Consider the following 22,527-nt stretch of genomic DNA (forward strand, 5'->3'; position numbering starts at 1 on the left):
CTGTGAATTCTTAACATTTAAACATTTCGAATGGATTGTTGTGTATTGTACAGCCTTACTGTACACAAGTGACTGCGGGGCACAGTAAGCAACATCTCACTGGAGTCTTTCCCAACATTGGTCAGCAACATCGGAGCTATATTAGTGTACAATGTGACGTAGCAATGATTCCCTCAACCCCGCCTTCCATACCCCCCCTCTCTCTCTCTCTCTGTCTGTTCTTACCTCACTCCCATACTCCTCCACCTCTGTTCAAAGCAAGCATAGCATTTTGCCATCTGTCACTGCTGTCGTTTCTGCAAATACCAATAAAACCCAGCAGTGTTGTACCAATCACAGACTTTCTTACCAATGGTAATGCAACTCCCTTTTCACCATCAATCATTGTTTTATAGTAGCTTCATTGCCTTTGAGCAGTGCTTAGGTTAACTTAAGCTTCCTGCTCTATTTTCATATTATAGAATTTGCTAAAATTCTGATTCAGAAAATGGATTGCAAGTTAAAGAAAAGCCCATCAGCACTGCAACAGGTGGTCGTACATGAAACAAATATATCTAAAAAAAATTCCCTGCAGCAGCAATAAACATGTATTCTTATAAAGTCAGTGTAATATAAACTAAATAAGAGTGCCTACGATCTAAAAGTAAAGATTGTTTTAATGTGACCCCCAGCCTCTACGCACTTCCACCCCCTCATACTGTAAATTTTATTATAGTACGTCAATGGGCCTGGGCCATGATATAAATCCTGTGATGTCTTCCACGGAGACATAAACTCACTCACGCAAAGCAAATTCTCCATTTACGCCAAGCATGTGATTGAAATTGATAGTGAAGCAAGGCACCTTCACCCAGGATTCCCTGAGTGAAGGTGCCTGAACCGGACAGAGAAGAAAGCACAGATGATAAAGGGGTGGTGGGGGAAAATATTAAATTGTTTTAGAAAATATTTAATGATTTTAAAAAGTAGAGAGACTTTACAAATTAACATGTTTACATTTTTGCCAAAGATTCAATTCAGTGTTATAACAAGCACAGAAACAGCACACATGGTGCCTAATGTCACTTTTAAAACTAATTTTAAATTATAAATTTTTTGTATGACAGGTTAGAAAAATGAGAGACAATGTCTGTATAAGTTTAGCGTGTTGAATATACATTGGATCATTAGGGGACCTCTGGTTCAACACTCAGACAGAGAAGGGAGATTATGAAATAAATAACAAAATGCTACAGTCTGAGAATCAGTTTTTTTTTGTGAGAATGTTAACTTCTGCTAAAATTCCACAACTGACAACCGTTCAATTGAGATGGATTTCACTCAGAAGGTGTTGACATATTCATTCATCTTTTAATAACTATGTAAATTGATTAAGATGTGAATACGGTTGTCTCAAGTGTCTCAAACTACTGAAAAACAGAACTGCAATATAACGTATTCAAAGTGAAGACAACAGATGGGTGAAATATGTGGGGGGGGGGGGGGGATACACACACAGGGTGGACTCAGTACAGGCCTGAGAGAGACAGGGAGGCAACACAGGCTGCTCAAGTAGACATTCGTGCAAATCTGACCCATGGTGAAAGTGAGTAAAGTCAGCAACTTTTCCAACGGCTGCTCTGCAGGACTCCCAAAATGACAAATGAACAAAAGGGGAAAAAAGGAAAAAGAGAAAAAGAGAAAAAGAGAAAGTCCTTCCAGCACAACCCCAGTGTAAGTGAGAAATCCCCTTCAAAGCCAGTGGAAAGAATGGGTTGGCTATGCCCCGGATAAATTACCATCAAGGGATTTCACTGTTGAGCTGGTTACTAAAACAATACACACACTCATAAAACACAAAAGATAAAAGTATTCATTTTGTGTTTCAGCATTTTAAAGCTGCAAATACAAATAGTTTCATGCATGTATATTTTTTATGAAACTACGAATTTAATAAAAATTGCCCACACGTCTGTGACGGAGGAAAGCGGCGGGGGGGGGGGGGGGGGGGGGGGGGGCACAAATGTCAGATCTGAAGATAAAGGACATGATGGGATTTGACTCATTTGTTTAGGAAGTGCTCATGTAGAAGCGAGGCAAGAATTTTATACGTGCACTTTTGCTAAGCTGGCATAAACATAAACCACTTCTTCAATCAGAAACAAATGTAACAAAAGTTGACAAACATGTACAGTAGTAATGAAGCGTACTGGGTACATGCGTAACAGCAAACAGAGGAACAGCTTCATGGAGACCACAATCACCACAAACAAAACAAATAAACAGAGTCGTATAAAAGTAAATCGCACAGATTTGCACCATATACAATTACACATACTGTGAGTAACATGGATATTTTGAAAGCAGATCTTACAACATGTGGGTGATGGCGCCATAATCAGTAACAGTGATTAATACCCTGTCGTTGTAGCTAAAATGTTAGTGTCAGTGGGGTTAACAGATACTAATAAGAAAAAACACTTTTGTTAATATCCTTCTCCAAAAAATGAATAGAGATTGAGTCACAGACACAGAAAAATGACCTAAGAAATAAAATGAGTTACAAGTAAAGGCAGGGTCCAAGACTTTATGATTTGAAAAACTGTTAAGAAATGTAAACTTATTAGATTTTCCAAGTGGAAGAAAACTTAAAAAATGTTTGGAGAAATTGACGTCTATATAGGGAAACTGGAAAATCTGCACACTGCAGGGAGGCAGGAAGGTTGCTGCCCCCCGATTTCATTCGTGAGTCACTGACAGCTGTGTCTGAGCTGTTCCAGACCCACTCACAAAGTCATGACTGCAATCTTATTTATTTCATTCGCGCCATTCTCGCTAACTCTGTAGGTTAAAGCTAGAACAGATCATGTCACTCACAGTGCAATTATAGCCATTTACTTAATGGCGGTGGTCTCTAAGGGGAGGTCAGAAGCCACCACCTGTCCCCCACCCCCCCCCCCCCCCCCCACCTCCCTAAAGTGTAAGTGATTAGCTGGGCGGTTAATCAACAGGAAGCTCCTTGGTTTGGGGTTTGCCCTCACGCTGACAAACAGAAACTCACCAAACCACCTCCCTCATCAAGTACTTTAGGTGGCCCATTAGTATGCCTGATTCATAATCTGTTTCTCAAACTGCCAGAAATGACAGCACTGCTCTATCATCTTCTCTGTTTCTATATAAATCGGCATCTTTCACTGTCTGTTTTCCCGTTTCAAGTTCTTTTTCACCCCCCTCTGCCTTCCCACTTTCTACAGCTAACTACTTTTGCAGTTTCCCCCGATGAGACACATACACCGCGTTCCACATTATTATGCAAATTACACTTTGCTGAGATTTTCCTAAATAGTAATGCACAGCCAGTCAGTATAATTTTCAAGTCATCAACTGTTAGAGTATAATTCAAATTTTATTGAACAAACCTCCCAATGATAACAGTATTTTTTTCAAAAATAAAAAACTCAAATTGCAGTGTTCCAAATTATTATGCAGAGTTTCTGAGTTTCAAAGTTTCAAGATATTTTATAGGTTGTAAAGAACTAAAAATTGTCATTTGTTGAATGTGCAGCATTAAGAGCTCATATTTACTGAAATCAAAAAAAGTTTTAATCAAAATCATCTTAATAGGTCAAGTTACATGTTAACATAGGACCCCTTCTCTGATATCACCTTCACAATTCTTGCATCCATTGAACTTGTGAGTTCTTTGATAGTTTCTGCTTTAATGTCTTTGCAGGATGCCATAATAGCCTCCCAGAGCACCTGCTTGGATGTGAACTGCCTTCCACCCACATAGATATTTTGCTTGATGATGCTCCAAAAGTTCTCAATAGGGTTAAGGTCAGGGGAAGATGGGGGCCACACCATGAGTTTCTCTCCTTTTATGCCCATAGCAGCCAATGCCCCAGAGGTATTCTTTGCAGCATGAGATGGTGCATTGTTATGCATGAATATGATTTTGCTTCGGAAGGCACGGTTCTTCTTTTTGTACCACGGAAGAAAGTGGTCAGTCAGAAACTCTACGTACTTTGCCGAGGTCATTTTCACACCGTCAGGGACCCTGAAGGGGCCTACCAGCTCTCTCCCCATGATTCCGGCCCAAAACATGACTCCGCCACCTCCTCGTTGACGTCTCAGCCTTGTTGGGACATGGTGGCCATTCACCAACCATCCTCTACTCCATCCATCAGGACCATCAAGGGTTGCACGGCACTCATCCGTAAACAAAACAGTTTGGAAGTTAGTCTTCATGTAGTCCTGAGCCCACTGCAACCTTTTTTGCTTGTGAGCTTGGTTTAGGGGTGGCGAATAACAGGTTTAAGGACACTTGCAAACCTCTTGAGCATCCTACATCTTGAAGTTCGCGAGACTCCAGAGGCACCAGCGGCTTCAAACACCTGTTTGCTGATATTCAATGGCATTTTAGTGGCTGCTCTCTTAACCCTACGCATTTGTTTGGCAGAAATCTTCCTTATTTTGCCTTTGTCTGAACGAACCCGCTTGTGCTGTGAATCAGTGACAAATTTCTTCACCGTCCGATGATCACGCGCAATTCTTTTGGAAACCACCAATGTTGTGATACCTTGACCAAGGTATCGCACTATTTGCTGCTTTTCAGCAGCAGAGAGATCCTTTTTCTTCCCCATTTTGCCTGAAACATGTAGCTTGCTTAATAATGTGGAACACCCTTCTTAAGTAGTTTTCCTTTGATTGGGCTCACCTGGAAAACTAATTATCACAGGTGTCTGAGATTGATTTCAATCATCCAAATAGCCCTGAGACACAATACCATCCATGAGTTTAATTCAAAAACTAAAAAATGAATGTTTATGACCCTTAAATCCAATTTGCATAATAATGTGGAACGCGGTGTACACACAAAGATCTCTTCATTCATCCCCGCCCCTCGATGATAGTTGTAATGGAGAGGCTAATTGCAGAAGCCAGGAATAGAGCTTGATATAACATTGTATGTACACTGGTGCCAGCACCATGAAAAAATGCTAAATGCAAAATTACCTTTAGGACATCGAGGTAAAATCTCATTGAACTCTTCTTCCAGATGGAGCCAATGTAAAAACTGTTTACAATCATGTCAACACTAAATGAAAATGTCAAAGGCTAGAAGGCCTTTCGGAGAGTCCATACATGCACCAAGGCTAATACCCTTTCTCACTATGTCTAAGAAAGTGAAAAACTGAGTTACCGCCCTGTGGTTGAATGTCTCCACCAACCAGCGTAGCCACAGTGACCTGGACTTTTCACCTTTGACCACCAAATTCAAATCAGTTCATTCATTAGCCCAACTGAGCGTTTGTACCAAATCTCTCATGGCATTCTTGGGATATCATGTTCACAAGAGTGGGACGAATGGATGGACGGACCAACATATGGACAGAAAACCTAATGCTTCCAGCCACTGGCATACAAATTCCTGGATCTGCACCAAAATATAATGGGCTCTTTTTGGGTCGTATCCTGACTAGAACAATTTATTTCTATTTTATTATTATTGTTAATTTGCAAAAGTAAAAATTAAAGAAGACGATCAGGTTTATTACCCAGCAACACCAGTGCCCTAGTTTGTTGAACTTGCCAGTTTCTTGCCACATGACTGGTTGATGATACATCTGTCTTGTCTGGTATGAACACCAGAGAGGACAAGTCCATCGTGCTTACTGAAAGTCAGACGAACTGGAATCGGATTTGTTTTGACTAGATCCTCAGCCAAAATCTATGATCAAGAGAGATGAAAAACTAACCCGCACAACAACACTCTGCAAAGCTTTCGGAGAAGCTGGACCAATGAGCAGGTGTGATCACACCACTGGGCAGTCATCTGACCCGGTGTGGGTGAGATATATATATGCACACAAATCATGTACACGTGGGATGGGAAAATAAGAGATAATATTGAAAAAAGAACCAAGTGTAATAGACTGAAAGAGACAGAGAGAGTTACTTAACATCAATGAGTCAAGTGTCACAATAAAATGAAGAGGATGAGTCTTTTAGTCATTAACCTGCATGTTTGATAACTGAAAAACAAAAGTTTAAGAATGCAAAACATTTTTCATAATAACCACAACCCCACGTAAAGAGTGAGAAATAAAATCGCATTTACTTTGAGCTTCAAACTTGTTGTGACATCAACACACTGATGATGTCTGATCATCTGACTGTCTTATTCCAACAGTTATACCTGTTTTTGTGTTACATAAGGTTTGTGCCGACAGAAAGTGCAGTGATTCACTCCAGACCCACAGACCTATTCATGACTCACCACTGCACCCAAAATAATCATCATCATAATAATCCCCGACAACAACAGAGCCTGTCCGCTCACCGAGCCATCACAGTCGAACAAAAGGAATAAAAGTTTTCAAATTGAATTCACATATCGCTCAAGGTAATTGAGAAAAACAACAGGTTAGTTTAAAATATGAAAAAGCCACGTTGACATCTCTGATTACTGACCGGCTACATGTAAATCTATATCACAACCTCACAGAACATAAACACGTTCTCTTATTTCCTTTTCCCACTTCCTCACAAAAACACAGAATAATTTTCTGATGTAAAAACATCCAATGAAACATTCAAAACACACACAAAGATGCTATGCTGCTGCTACCGGGGGGGGGGCACAGTGAGATCACCTCAATTTATTGAGTTTGGAAACCGTATTCATAAATGACTGCCATTAAATCATCATTAACTATTATGGTGCACAGAGTTTGGCAAAGTGACCTGGGTTTTGATTACAGAGTGGGCTTGGTGACAAACAAACTTCTCACTGGTGGCAATGTTTTCTCTTGAGAGTCTCTTTTCCGATTGCCATCCCGCTCAGCCCATTTGAATCTAATCCCTGAATGTAATGTGTTCTAAAGTTCTGTGGGATCCCGCTGGTGGGAATCAGTGGGCTAAAGTGTGAAATAGCTGAAGGGAAGTGAGGCTAGGCTGATGTGTAACTGTAGCTGTAGTGTTTCTTTAAAATAGAGTTCCTTTATTGCAGACCTTTCACTCCATGCAGCACCCAGGAGACATCACTTCTTACATTAAACTCTCCTCTCACCACAACTACTGACAGACACTGTAGATAATATAATCTATCATGGAAGTCTGCACCTATTTTCAGAGGGAGAGCTGAAGACACCCCGACACAACATGATAAGATAAGCTCAAATAGTCGTGCATGAAACAGCACTAAACTAATCACAAGTAAGTAGAAGCAAACATAAGTAGATACAGCAGCTGGTTTTACTTGTGACTCCAGATGAGGTAGATGGGAAAAAAAGTAGTGACAACACAAATTGTAATGTTGTGCTGATTTTGTACACCAGCACAGTGGAATTCAAATACAGCCTCACTCTGAGGTAAAACCACGGACTGTTTATAAATATGTATGAGATAACGGTTGGATTGCCCCCTGGTGGCTGGCTGCAATTTAGGTTATAAACCCATGTTAGTGGATGGGACATGAACCAAACTATCCATCCCATCACTTCATTATCTATGCAAATGATTCTTGCTGTTTTGGGTTTATACCCTCAAGGTTGAATGCACTTATTGGAGGAAGCTTTGTATAAAAGCGTCAACTAAATGATATGTAATGTAATATACCGCTTATTCTGGGAGCTGGAGCTAATCCCAGCTGACATAAACAGGGCCATGACACAGACAAACAACCATTCAAACTCACATTCACACCTACAGTAGCTTTGGAGTCTCCAATTATCCCTAACCCTGATTTGGGTGTGTGGGAGGAAATACATAGAGAAAACCCATGCTGACACGAGGAGAACATACAAACTCCATACAGAAAACCCAAACAGGAAAACTTCCTGCTGTGAGGCGAGTGTGCTAATGACCATGTTATTTTTTTATATTACATTGTTTTTACTTACTTGATAATTAATTGACGGTGGAACATCATGTTTGACAGCTGAGACTGACTCGTGTGACTGACTCAATATACACTCCTTAACACAATCACTTCTTCACATACTCTGGTTCCAGTGGTGTCAAAACTACACTGTGGTCGCCCCCCCACCCCAAGTTAACATAAACAAAATCAAATTAATAATATATCATTATTTCTGACTGGAAAGTGTGTAACACATAGACAGAGTCATGAACAAATAATCTCTCTTTTGTATCTTGACCCAGGAAACAACAACCTGACTGTCAACTACTCCACACATCAGCGGTCCTGTCCACCTCCTTCTCTTGTTGACAGAGACTAGTCACACAATAAATACACAATGCTCCACAGTGGATAACAAACATTATTATCCGTTAGTTGGGCTGTAAATGTATCTCTTTACCCCTTACTCTGACTAAGTTTTATTCCCAGTGCTCCTGCTGGTAAATGGAGGCGGGGATGGCTGTGTGACTGTTTGACGTGGGGATATGTCATATCTGATAATCGATACACTGTGAACCTGGTGCCTCTTCAGAAAGCATCTGCTCTGAATGTGCTAGCGTTTATACCTGCTGCTTCAGCCCGGCAGCTCAGAAGTGAGAAAACCAATAGGAACGGTTCAAACTGCAACATGAGCCAAGCACATGTCTATCTTATTAGTACCACAAATCACAGCGTCTTTAAGCTGTCACTCATTGCAAAGTCAAATAGATATATAGACTCTATAGATATAGAGTGTGAACAATGTTGATTAGTTTCCAGTAATAAATGCATAATAAACACAGTTAAAACACTAAGACAGTTAATTGGACTGATGGTGGAAGTGGACTTTCTCTGATGTAATAGCACATCTATGTCCTCATAAGAAACTGCTGACCTTAGACCCATAAATCTAGATCTGTATGACAAGGTAAGGCGATACATGTAAAGGCTCATTTTAGAACCTCCATATTGCTTTACATACCCAAAAACAAACAAGTCTGTGTCGTAAGGCCTAAGTACTTCGTACACATAAGACATGTAAAACATTACACTGAATAATCACACACGGCCTGGCATCAATTAAACATCCTTATATTATTACAGAGAATAGTAGTAAAACTTAATAGGGTAGAGTGTATGTGTGTGTGTGTGTGTGTGTGTGTGTGCATGTGCATGTGCGTTCCTATTCCGCTAGCTAGCTACACTGTCCACTGACATTCCTACTTCCAGTTATTTCCTACTAAAAAAATTTAACCCACGATGAAAGAGATGCCAAACTCTACTGTGCTGCTTTCTTTACTTGTGCTTTCAGGCTACACAAAGGTAAACTATGAGGAAATATGCCAAAGGTAGCACAAACCATCCGAGCAAACATGCGTGCTCACAGTAAATCAGCCATAGCAACTAGAATGGCACTCAGTAGAGCGCATGCTTCCTCCAAGGTTCCCCAGTCCCCTTATGAAACCACATTTCACTGGATCTACAGGTGAAAACATTGCCTCATTAGCAGAGGTAACTTACATTTCTTCCAAAGCAAACTCCTCAGGGTGAAAGCATTAGCTGTTATATTTAAAAGAACGTGTGCTTTGAAAATTTGTGTGAATACCACACTTGGAGGAATTACGTTGAACTGGGTCAAATTACTTTAGATAACACATTAGGACAGTTTTAATTTGTTTTATTTTCACAATGATTTGATAGTTGATCTAATTGTGGATAGAGCTACCCAAAGAACATATGTTCTGGCGACCTTAACGAATAAAACATAATGTTAAAAAGTTGACATATTCTGTGGACAAACTTGTTAAGCTTGTTGGAGGACCATAGGGTCGACTTCAATTTCACCCATACTCATGAACCATAAAAGCCCAAAAACTAAAACAAACAAGATTAATAACAGAATGAAAAGTGGGAGAAAGTGGGAGAAAGTCTTAGAGAGTGACGATAGTCAAAACAAACAGTGAACGGTCAGTATAGAGTCTGTACGTCCCAGTGGAGTCAGGACTGTTTACCCGAATGGCACCATTAGGTGTGTTGCAAGCGTTGCAAGGCATGTTCAATATGAGGTGGGGATTGGGAGGGAGACACAGCCTTGGCACTTAATTGCTACCCAGTTACATGACATCATAAAAGTTATGAGAAGGCTTGACATCATATTAGCCATTTAATTCAGCTAAATCCGGGACCAGCTGACTTACTCTCCTATGGGAGTATAATTAAAGGCTTAGTGAAAAGACAAACACAGAAATATCTCCCTGGTCCACAGCGGTTAGCAAACACAATCAGACACTGTGACTCTGCCTACTGACGTCAGGGTGGGTGAATCACATTTCACTCACAGATCATTTATCTGATGATTATGAATAATTATAGGAAGGTTATTATCTCCCCTCGCCTCCCCTCTGCCTGCCATGGTCTCTCTCTCTAGGTCTCTCGCTCTCTCTCGCTCTCTCTCGCTCTCTCTCTCGCTCTCTCTCGTGCTCAGAGAGTGAGCCTGGCATCTCTGCTATTAGGGACCTATACATAGCCTGACCCCTGCTGATGAGACAGGAGGGCACTCGCTCATCCACACCCTGACAGTGATAGAATTCAAGTCCTAATTCAATAATCACTACCAGTTCAGCTTGTTTGATTTATGCAAACAACTATTTTCAAATCAAAGTACAAAGTTAGAGTCACCCCTTCACATAGGAGAGACGATATCTGCTGACATTGTGTGGCCATGTTTCAGTCTGCCTGCGCACATACCTCTCTATACATTCCCTGCCTTCTCCAAGACAAGACGGGATTGTAATAAATTATCACCATGCAGTGACATAAATTCACTGTCAACAATACTTCGTGCCCAGATTAGTTTATGTGTTGCCTGCACTAGAATCCACAGACACACACTCATACACAGGTACACATATATATGCATCACTAACAGATACAAAAACAGATGCATCAAAATACAAACAAATTTAAAAAAAACTAAATAAATTATCCGTCTAGTCATATCTGCTTGAGCTGCCCGACTAAAATCAACGGGTTTAGTGCATTTTGAATTGTTAAGGCCAAATAAAGCTTTAGAAAGGCCACTGAAATGTATTTTTGATCATTTGTTAATGGCAAATTAGTTTTTCAGGTTATTTGTTTGAATAAATGTATCAAAAATAATTGATGTGTCAAATGTCTCCCCTGAATATAATGGACACAAATAGATAACTAGAATGAAGACAAATCCATATTATTATCAGTTTGTTTGGTCCTCTAATTGGTTTGTTAGCACACTATCTTTTACTGACCCTGTGTGCGTGTGTGCAGCACCTGTTTGTGACAGAGCACATTTGATTTCTCGTATTCCGGCCTTCTCCCCATGTGGACGAAGGCAAGATGCCTTTGGGGTGAGCACACGTGTTGCAGCCTCCCCTGGCTTCAGCTGTCGGTGCCGGCCTAACAGAGCAAAGCAGTGTGGCTGCGAGGATCTTACGACAGGAGGTGGCTTTATGTCTGAACTAAACACCCCACTCTCCTACTGTTTAGGGCAACATGCATTAAGTTCTGTCACCTAATTCATTGCTGTGGCTTTAAAGCAGGCTGATATGAATGCAGAGATTTGTATCTATTAATCAGGAAAACAGCATGACTGACATACGATACCAAGGAGGTTATGTTTTCTGTCTTTTAGCAGGATAATGTTAAAAGCAGCAGAACTGATTTTCGTGGAACTTTGTGGAAGGTCAGGGACCGAAGAAAAGCTCATTAACATTCAGAGCAGATTCCATAAACAGGGCGGGTCAAGGGTCTTTCTTAAACATTGTAACATATTTGCTTCAAAATACTATCTTTATGTAAACAATCTGTCAAGTACAGAGTGGTAAAATCTGAACAGTTCATCAACTGCCTTGTCTTCCATGCTGACATACACTGCTGAAATATTGACAGCAACAGCTGATTATATTTAATTATCCCAAGATTTCAGTTAGAGCAATTAAACTGCGCAGTGTTAATGTGTCCCACATGAACATTTTTCCTTTTAATTTGTTTATGTTGTTAACAATATTCTAAATTAGAGTTTTCATATAGTCGTTGCTACAAGAGTTTTCGGGGGGGCCAGGTAACATAAAGTTTACTGTCCACATGGATCCTTTACTGTGTGAAAACAATGTCTGTAGGAGCTTTGTCACCCTGGACTGGACTGTCAAAAGCAAGCAGTCTTTCACATAAGCTCTTCTCTCGATCTCTTGAACACATATAGATGTCTAATCAACAATGAGAAGCAGAGGCCTCCTACGTGTCCTTGTCAGAGGAAAATAGCTCAGCAGTGAAAGTAGAGACAAGATCTCAAAACAAGATCTGACTCACTTGTGACTCATGAGACCAAATGAGGGGATTAATTATAGTGAATTCAAAGTGCCCACATACCCGAGCCTACCTACACTACCTGATACTTCACAGAACCTGAACAACGAAAGAAAGCAAAAGACTGAAAAGGGCTTAATTAAAACAACCGGCCTCATTCCAATAAAATAGTTAAACTACTCTCTCACCGACAAATCTGCATTTTTTTCTGGTTGAAGGTGGGAAAATAAGATTTATATGAAGAGTTTAAAAAAACTCTTCTACAAACAAAAAGAAAGAAAAGAGTGTTTGTGCCCCGTAATAAGATAACTGAGCTACGATTACAAAACATCATGGAAAAACCTTGCATCCCCTTTTCATTATTGTAACAGGAAATTATATATTATCCATGCAGAATAGAAGAAGTGTTACATTATAGCTATGTGATGTATTTGTCATTGACGAGAGCGTATGAGAGAGTGAAATGGTCTATCATTGGCAAATATTTATCTGTTTATGAGAGATGACTGTTAGAGAAAATGTCACATTTGGATGTTTGTATCATTTATTAACAAGTGTTGCAGCCTGCACGGAACGGCCTTAACCTCCCTTCAAATTTAGATTGTTGTTCACAACAAGCTTACAAATACTGCAGGCTCATATATTTAAGCGTCAATGACAGTGAAGGTACTGAGAACAATGCAACAGCCTGTCAAAGTTATCTGCAAATATCACTGTCGATAAACACAGAGGGGAATCTTTCAAACAATATTGTCTCCGCTATCTTTCAATGTAGAGCAGTTTATAAAGACATATAAGCCTCCTTAACTCTGTCCACTGTTATTGTTCCAGATATTTAGACTTGTTAAGTCGACAAACTCAACGCCATGCGAACCCTTAGGCAATATAAGACTCTGTGGTGCAGGATGAGAACCAGACAAATATCTGCAGCACAGTTGTTCATGTTTACGGATAAAATCTGTCACCACAAGGTTGAACAATGTCCAGCAAAACAGTCAGATGGAAGTCAAATACAAAGCTGACTAAAAACTGTTTAGTGATATATGCAATAATACAGTAGATCAGAAAAACAATGGAAGCTGCAGTAGGAAACATTTCAATACTTCGAAGCTTGAATCCAGGCGGTAATGGGGTTTTTATGAAATTGTTTAAAGACTAGGCTCTATGTTTTGAGAATATGTTTGAATTTTTGGGTAATGGAATTAATCATAGTGTCCATGATGTTTTGAATAAACAGAATTTTTGATGAGCTTAAAAAAAATAACACTGTCCACCGTGTTTGATTAATCACAAAGTTGGTATCAGAATAAAATATTCTTCAATCAACTATAAATCTAATGCCGAACTGGGGAAATACAATTTTCGGCGTCATGAATCAAAATGGCTAATTTAGTTAACTAAGCTTTACATTACATTGTTTTTATATTACATTGATTCAAGCTTTTGTCTTATTTACAATAAGTGCATTCAAACTTTAGAGGAACAAGAACTAGAAGTCGCCCTAATTATTCAACATAAATGTGAAGTTAATTTTTAGCTGTTACACTGAATCACATTGAGTCCTAGTACAGTGATATTGAGGTTTATGTACCTCCACAAACTAGACAAGTTCACTTGTTTATGTTTTACACATCAACATTATGCTGATTTAATGATCTGATTACAGGATGCACCATAGACCGTCGCCAAAAATGGCCATGGCAACTATGAGGCCTCAGAGGTCCCTGTCTGGTGCTATGCAACTGTCAGCCGTTTAACATCAAGATTAGCCGCAGTTGTGTGTCAACACAGCAATGAACACATGCTTAAGGTGCTGGTGGGGGATGGAGATAGTTGTAAGACAACAGGAGGTGACACAAAATAAATACACAATGGCTGAAAGCAAGTGGGAGACACCTATGAGTGAGGCCTGGTCACAACCAATCCACTGACGCTGCTGCTGCTGGAGAAGAGATAACATCTCGTCCCTGGGGCAGTGAGGACTTCATGTTAATACCACAAAGTCTCCCTAATGGTGTTTTTAAAATGGCAACCACGCCGAGTGTTGTTTATACGATTCCTTTCCTTTTCATGCAACCGCTTGGGATAAACTTTGAACAACTGTTGAGTGAAAGAAAAAAAAACATCAACATCCCTCTCTGAAATAACACAATTAAATACTCAAGGCATTTATTTTGCTCAGTCCTGTTCAAACAGATGCCACAGGTTTCAAAGAAGACCCCCACGGTCACAGAGCTGTAAAGCCTGCTCACTAATCAGTCGTCACATCTAAGTCCAGACAAGCATGTGGCCAGAGCCATGTGAAGTCTGTCAAATTAGCTCTTTCTAATGGGAGAGGTCGGAAACTCTCACCTTGCCAGTCAAATTGAGTTACCTATGGGGATATGTTCCAATATTTATAAATACTTAACCACATACTCAGACAGACAGAGATAGAGGGGCAGACCGAGAGATCAATGTGGCCTCTTTCCGTTGTTTTTGTGATATGACCATAACACAAGTGTTATTTCATTTTTACACCTAGTTTTACAAAAGGAAAGCTTTACAACTTTACAGATTTACAGCAGAAGGCACCTTTTATTATACCGGTTGGCTTAAAGGCAAAATAACAACATTTAGGTTAAGTCAATAAACGAAGCTGCAGCTTTCCGAAACCACATTTCAGGAAGAGAAGAAACAGATAAGCACAAACTAGGTTGAATTATATTTCCCCAAAACTACAATTGGGTGGGATCTACCATTCCTGTGACATTTCCACAAATTAGTGTACTGATGAGGTGCTGCAGGGACTGTTGTCTGCTGAGACAACTATCCCCTCTGTGACATAGTGATATAGAGCCAGCAGGTGAAGACGAGCACTAAGACGTAAAGCAGGAAAACAAGGGAAAGTGTGAACCCTAATGTGAAAATGATTTGGCAAAACATGTCAGCCATGCTTAACTAATCTCTCTGACCACAAATCTGTTGAAGTGTTCAGTACCGAACCAAAAGAAAAGCAGGACTGTCAACCCACACCTCTGACCACCTGGGTCCTTGGGTCGCATTAGTCATCATACCACATGTCTCAGACTCGTCTTGCTCGCCTGTTTCCAATATAAGGCGCTACATTCGCAAGATCAATAATATTATGTTATTTTCTAGCTTTATCTTCACATCTACCAGTGTTTATTTTTTCACAGATTTACGCTGTGGTCCGTGTACTTAACAGCCACATGGACAATAATGCATAATGCACCATATCCACAATAACTATATAAAAAGTCTTAACAGATCATTTTAGCCTTTTACCCTATTTGTTTAGTATTTTTGATAATTCACACCAGATTATTTTAGATTATCTGCATTATACTAATACTAATTACACTCGAGCTGAGTAAAGTGGTATTTAAAAAACCTATTTAAAAAAACAGTCTCTAGATATGTATAGATATCCTGATGTAACATATTATTAACGCTTTACGTCTCGTATTCTGCATTGTACTCGCAAATCACTTCCTTTATGCAATTACACACATACAGAAATGAATACAACCAGCACCATGGCATCTTCAGAGAATGAAAACAAAGAACAGGTTTTATGACGCTTTCCCTTTAGACCAGAACAAAATAAATTAACACCCAGCATTATCCTGTAACAGTATACAAGTGAAAAATTGTGTGGAGAAAGCTCCTGTGATCACAAAGAACGCACTGAAAATGTATATGATAAATATTTGTTATGAGTTTATCTTGAATTTTCTTTTCTGTTTTGATTTACCTCAAATTTCTCCAATTTCCTTCATTATACACAGAAAGTCTGAGCCTAATGGGGAAACAAAAACTAACTTTACTTAATTATTAGGTAAAAAGAAACGAACATATATAAGCTACTCCTCTGCAGGTTGAATCACTGTTGGGATCATTTGCATGATTACGTTTGTAATAATTAGTTTATACATCAAAATGTATCAAATCTAGAGGCTGTTGTTTTCTGTAGAGATTGTTAAACCCATGTGGCAAATTAGTTATTAATGATACTGAATTATATTTAATAAAATGACTTTATTTACTATATTGTAAATCTACAATACTAGCCATGGAAAGCCAATGACTAAACTAGAGTGTAACTGTAAATTATAAGTAGCAGTAACAGTACAGTTATAATGGCCTAATTTTACACACTTATGTGTATTTGGCCTTCAGCGGTTGTGTGTGAATGGACAAAAATATCTAACAGAAGAAATCTGATTAGCTGATACAATATTATTTTGAAAATCCTGCTGACAAAGCAGGGTGTCCATAAGTTATTCCTGATCTAAATAGAGCAGCAGGTTAAAATCCATGTAGGGACTTTAACTTTGTTATTCAGCAAATACAATTTGACATGCCACTAACACAACATACAGAAAATATACAATCACTTGTGATCTAAATCATTATCTTCGTTGTGTCTATGACAAATCGTTACGCAGTGCAGTTCCCTTAAAGTACACAGTTCACCACTTATCAGGACAGCAAGGGACGACACTGTCTTAAATACACACAATCTGACATACTACAAATTAAATGCATGTTCACATGCTAATATCTAAATAAAAAGGAATCTTTCCTCATCAAAAATAAACTCTTCAGAAAAAAGTAATAGTGCTTAAATTTGCTAAATACAATATAGAGATCTGATTTTGCATTAGCATTTATGTCACTTTTTGCTTTTGGATTATAGCTCAAATATGGGACATTAAATGATTTGAGTATAAAGTATTTTAAAACCTCACACCATGTTAAAGCGTTGACACACTTAACATGGGGCTTTGACGTGTTTTCACAGCAAGAGGCCTAATGACTTTACAGCATGCATTTTTGTCCAACATGAACTAAGCGGTCTTATTTTTTACATAATTGAAACCATTATGTAGTATATGGGCCTGTGTTTAACAAAGTTCAAACAACAAATAATAACTCATCCATTCATGTACATGACTGTATGAAAATACCATTTATACCCCTATAGTCAAAGATGCTAAATGTGAGATAACATCGCAACAGGCAGTGAAATTATTAACATTAAATATAATATATATTTTTTTTTGGTATATTTTCATTAAAAGTAAAACATTTAAAAAGTTTAACACACTTGTTTTACTACTCTTTCATATGTCCTTTTTTTTACTTTAACAATAGAGTTTCTTTACCAGTATGTTCATCTCCACAGTGCAGCATAAATGCTCCAGTGCTTCACGGGAAGAATAAAAATACTTTGTTGTTGATAAAGACATCAAATTCAGACCAGACAGAGTGCGGGACATTTCGTGCAGGTGGACATTCCAGTGCAGATGTAATTCATTCTCCATTAATACTCCCGACCAGCACAGCTACTCTAGAAATGTGTGTATTCATGAGTGGCATCACTCAAATCCCTGTGGAACAAATGCATTTTTCATACAGCCATGTGAGCAGACATGTGCCTGCCCTGCCTTGTGCAAAGCACTGTACACAACTTCTGATTCTGTGTTGGACATAATTTCCTCTTACCTCTGCAAGAGTTCACCCGTTGTCTCAGGTGGATATCCGCCACTTTGTCCTTTTCCCAGCATTTTTGTATGGCCTTTCTTGAGACTGTCAGTGCTACTCGTCCGATCCCAAGATTGCTGCATGGCAAAACAAACTCCCTAGCACCACCTGCAGCCTTCACACCCCCGACCTCCTAAAACACCCCCCTCAAAAATAACTACCACGATCCCAAGACAGCAAATCCTGATGAGGCAACTTTCTCTAGCCTGCTACTGGTTCTCTCTCCCCTCACTACATGGACAGATGACAGAAAGGCCAGCAGGCAGGAAGAGAGCGGCTGGTGAGCACTTCAGCAGGGGCTCTTCCACAAAGCTACTCCTGATCGACAGCAACAAAGCCAGCAAAGCCCTTTCAGCCTCTCCGCTCCAGATCTCTGTCCCTGTCCACTACGCAATATACACTCCCAATACTTTTCTCCCCTTCCCCTTAGCTGTCCAGTGTCAAATCAAAGCAGAGTCTCTTCAAAGGGAAACAGGAAGCTGGCTGAGGGAAGTTAAAGAGGGAATAAAAGAGAGGTGGGCTCAGGGGACGGAACGAGGGGGGAGAGTTGAAAGAGACCAACTGGGAGATCCAGCACGGGACAGCTCCACACAGCACAACAACAGGGACAAGAGAGTCCCACCGGCCACTGTTGATTATCACCTCTAAAGTCACACACAAACATACACCCACAGACACACGCACCCCATCGCATAGTCTGGCCAATGGCGGGATGCACTGGGGTTCTGGGAATGCCATCAGTCACTCGGTGGGTGTCTATATTAATTTAGCTGCTGAATCATTGGAGGAGTCCAGTCTCCAGCCACTGGAACACAGCGTTGGATTATTCACATTTTTAAATAGTCTGGGGTTTCAAATCTGTGAGCCAAAAGGTAGGGCTGTTTGATAGTAAATCAGTGAAAGGGGGAGAACAGCAGTGAGTGGTAGCACATCACTAATCCTTAATCGTACAACACCTCAAAAAGGAAGAGACACAGTCTAGGTCATTTAGTCATTTAGTAGAGGGGGTAATATTGTGAATGGGAATCAAGACTGTATCTTAAGAATCAGCTGGAGAATCTTAGTTTTACTTTCTACTTCCAGAATAAAAGCACTATAAACCAAAAAAAAACGTGAAGCTACTTGCTTTGATTTAAGAAAAACCTAACATTTTAAATAATTAAATCCTAGTAAGGATAGATAGATTATACACATTCATTTGCTCATAAAAAAAGTGCATTGGCTAATTTGTTTTAACCTTGAAATCACATTACATTACATATCATTTAGCTTTTATCCAAAGCAACTTACGATAAGTGCATTTAACCATAAGTGCTACATGTAAGTGTAAGTTTAAAAAAAGCTCTGTGGCTGGAGTTCACACAACAAGCATTTTTATGGTGTAATCGGAGGTTTGGACATCTCTCCTGGGGTTTTAAGAATCAACGTGAAAGGAAAATAGAGACTGACTCGTGGGAAATCAGATGATCTCTGAGATCAGCGAGAGACTAGGCTGTCTCACACACACACACACACAAACACATGTGCATACTCATTCAACACACATAGTTAATGAGTATGTTGCTTTTGCTAGCCTGCTAATAGCTACTGCCAGTTGATTTGGGGCAGATAAACACAGACTGAGACACAGTCTCCAACAGGAACAAAGAGTGATCAAATTAAACTTGCATTCTGTCTGATCACACATTACTGAAAATAAAAGTGTGAGTAAGTTTCGACATATCACCGCTTAGAGAGAGCTCAGTCATGCAGCTCTCAACTGAAAAAGAATCTACCTGAGAATAAGTGTGCAAACAATTGGGTGTCCTTTACTATTCCTGTACATTATTCCGTCTTGACCTTAATTATTCCTGCTCATAGCTCACAACAAGCTGCCTCCCAGCACTGAACAAGTATCTGAATTATAAATTTGTTAAAACAGAAGGTATCTAACAGGTTCCATACTGACAACACCCAGGAAACTCACTACGCATTGTGTGCGAGCGTGCATGCATATATCCATGTGACAAGTCTACATAACAATCCCCCCCCCCCCCCCCCCGAACGCTTATTTTTGGCCCTGGGAGAAAGCAGATACCACAGTAGCATGAAGGGGTTTCTATAATGGTGTATGCCTGGATGACTCAGTGTGAAGCATGGCAGTAACAGATATAGATTACAATTAAACCGTTTGTCCAGTGAATCCTTCAATCTTTTAAAACCAGCGAACTCAACGACTGCAACACAATAAAATTCCAACACCGACGTTCAATTAAAATACAGTGTCACTTCTCTACTGAACCAAGGTAGAGACTTAATTCCCTTAATTTAGAAATTCATGTTTATAGAAAATAAAATATTAAAATATTGGACACGATGCTAAATTTGCAGCAATTCAAAGAATGGAAAAAGAAAACTATGTTAAAGAACTTAACAGTCATTCATCTGAGTGAGTCACTATCAGCCTGTGCTCAAACGATGTTCCTAATGTGTATGGTAGCTGTAGTCCATCAGAATACACATTCAGCCTCCTCACTGCTCTAAAACTGCGCTCTCAAACAACATTTCCCATGAGTCACTGATGCGCTGTGGTCGGAAATTATTTTTTGATGATGAGGAGTGGTGGCAGGAGGAAGGAATAACAGAGAACTAAATGATTCCAAAAGTGAGTTAAGTCCGAGTCGCAGCTTAACCTTACTCAGAGCAAATCAGGTCTCAAAGACTCGGCTCTCAATGGCAAAATAATCTGGATATGAATATAGGGGAGCAAACAAGTGGTGGACCTTTACTTTTAAATATAACATTTGTTTTCAGATGTTTAAATTTCTATCTTTTAACTTATACATCTACAGTAGGACATGTTTCTTTTGTTGTATTGTGTTTTTTACCTTTGAAATTATTTACTCTATATATGGCAATTAATCTTTTGAAGAAATGTAATTTACACAGAAATGTTATTTACACAGAATACCAGAGTATACTACTTAATATCCAACATCCTAACAAAAAATAGGATTGAAAACCCTACTAGCTGGACTTGGAGATTTTAATTGGCAGGAGAAGTTGGATATTCTGATGAAATATATGAATGACTTTGACTGTCTGAAATATATTTAATTTCAGTGTGGAAGACACACATTTTTTATGTATTTTTTAAAAAGGATGACAAGCTAGGGCTGGGCAACAAAACCAAAACAATAATAATAACAATGGCACCACGGGCAACACACAACAGCAGCTTGATCCTATAACAAAGTCCGATATATAGTGATACAATGGTTATGCATAGTGTAAGCGCAGAGAGGAGGATAAATCATAAACCTCAGATTTGTAAAATGTTTTGCTGTTTAGCAGGAGTTTCTCATTCTCTGCCCATAAAGAAGAATTTAAAACCACAATCTTCACTCAGGAGCAAAGCTCAGTCTTTAAACATAAAATAAACAATAATGTGACATTTTGTGATAGTTCTCAATATCGACTGATATGGAAATCTTTATTTTATATTAATTGTGTTCCATATTGCCCAGTCCTATGGCCGAATTTAAAGATCTGAGGCCAGAAATGTGTATTTCTAAGTGTGTGCATGTGTCCAACCTGGTATGTGCGGATCTGAAATGAGTGCAGTATATCTTACCATGCATGCAGTCATTAAGAGGAAATTGAGAGGTATTTAGAGTGTTTCTAGTTTTACAGGGATAAAGGGAACACATATTTGTCCTAATCTTGCATGATGAATAATGTAATGGCAACACAAGTTCTCCATATCAGTATCACCATTATGTTTTGGGACAAAAAAAATCTGTGAAACAAAGAAACCAAAGCAAATCCATACGATTCGCCAAATGCTGAAACAAGACTGGATGGAGTTAAGCACTCCTCCCTTTTCCCAGCGATCGGTTTTCCAGAAAATGCTCCCAGTGCAGTGGAGAGGGCCTCATGCAGCAGGGCGTTCCCATGAAGAGGGGAATGTTTATTTTGCAGAGGATTTAAGCTGACATGTGTGAAGCCATTTAGCAGACTTAGTCTGTTAATTAAAAGCCATCTAATTTTCTACCTTTAGCCTCATTACAGTGAGACCTCAATGAGAACTGAGCAGGCCACAGTATGTGACAAGCCAATGCTCACAAATTCATTAACATGCACATGCGACACACACGTTCACAGTCAAGGTCAAACGTGGCTTTGGTCAGGCATGAGAAGATGGAAGCTGTTTCAGCATGCTGTGTGTGTAACATACCCTAATGTACAGAGGTGTTTATTAGGTTTTGGGTTGAATTGGATCTTTTATTGTATTAACTTTTTATGAAATTAAAAAAAAACGTTTCTTTATAATTCATTTACATTAAAAAAACGAATTAATCTGAAGAAATGTCGATTAGTATTGAAAGTGTAACATGGAAACTAACAGAATTTAAATAGTCCCAGAAAGTAAGGGCAGGCAGTTTTCATTTTAGGGTGTTTAAATCCAGAAGCTACATGACATAAAACTTAACTTTTACAAATTTTCAACAACTTGGCATACCGCACGCAGCACACGCATATACACAGTCAAGAGGACAGGGACAGGAATCTACATTCAGGAATGTTCATCCACAATCACTACAAAAAGAGACTTTGGCAAAAGTCGTTTACATTGGAGCCACTGGTGCCCTTGTGGCTAACCCAGACATCAGAGAAGTTATGACCTGCCATCAGCATTTGGCCAAGGATCTAGAGAGCACATGACCTCATAAAACCAGCTTAAAAAAGGAATGAGGCACCAGCAATCACTG

The 22,527-nt window shown here is 39.3% G+C and overlaps 1 protein-coding gene across 1 annotated transcript in view; it reads right to left on the reverse strand.

Annotated features, from left to right (window-relative positions):
- The window catches only part of rbm20 (RNA binding motif protein 20), a 45,532-nt gene extending 27,673 nt beyond the window's left edge, over nt 1–17,859 (reverse strand). Inside the window, exon 1 of the mRNA XM_053419114.1 lies at nt 17,738–17,859. Within this exon, the coding sequence (XP_053275089.1) occupies nt 17,738–17,859 (122 nt within the window). The remainder of the gene's footprint in view (nt 1–17,737) is intronic.
- Between the last annotated feature and the right edge of the window lie 4,668 nt (nt 17,860–22,527).

This window comes from Pleuronectes platessa, chromosome 3, assembly GCF_947347685.1.
Source record: "Pleuronectes platessa chromosome 3, fPlePla1.1, whole genome shotgun sequence".
Classification (NCBI taxonomy): domain Eukaryota; kingdom Metazoa; phylum Chordata; class Actinopteri; order Pleuronectiformes; family Pleuronectidae; genus Pleuronectes; species Pleuronectes platessa.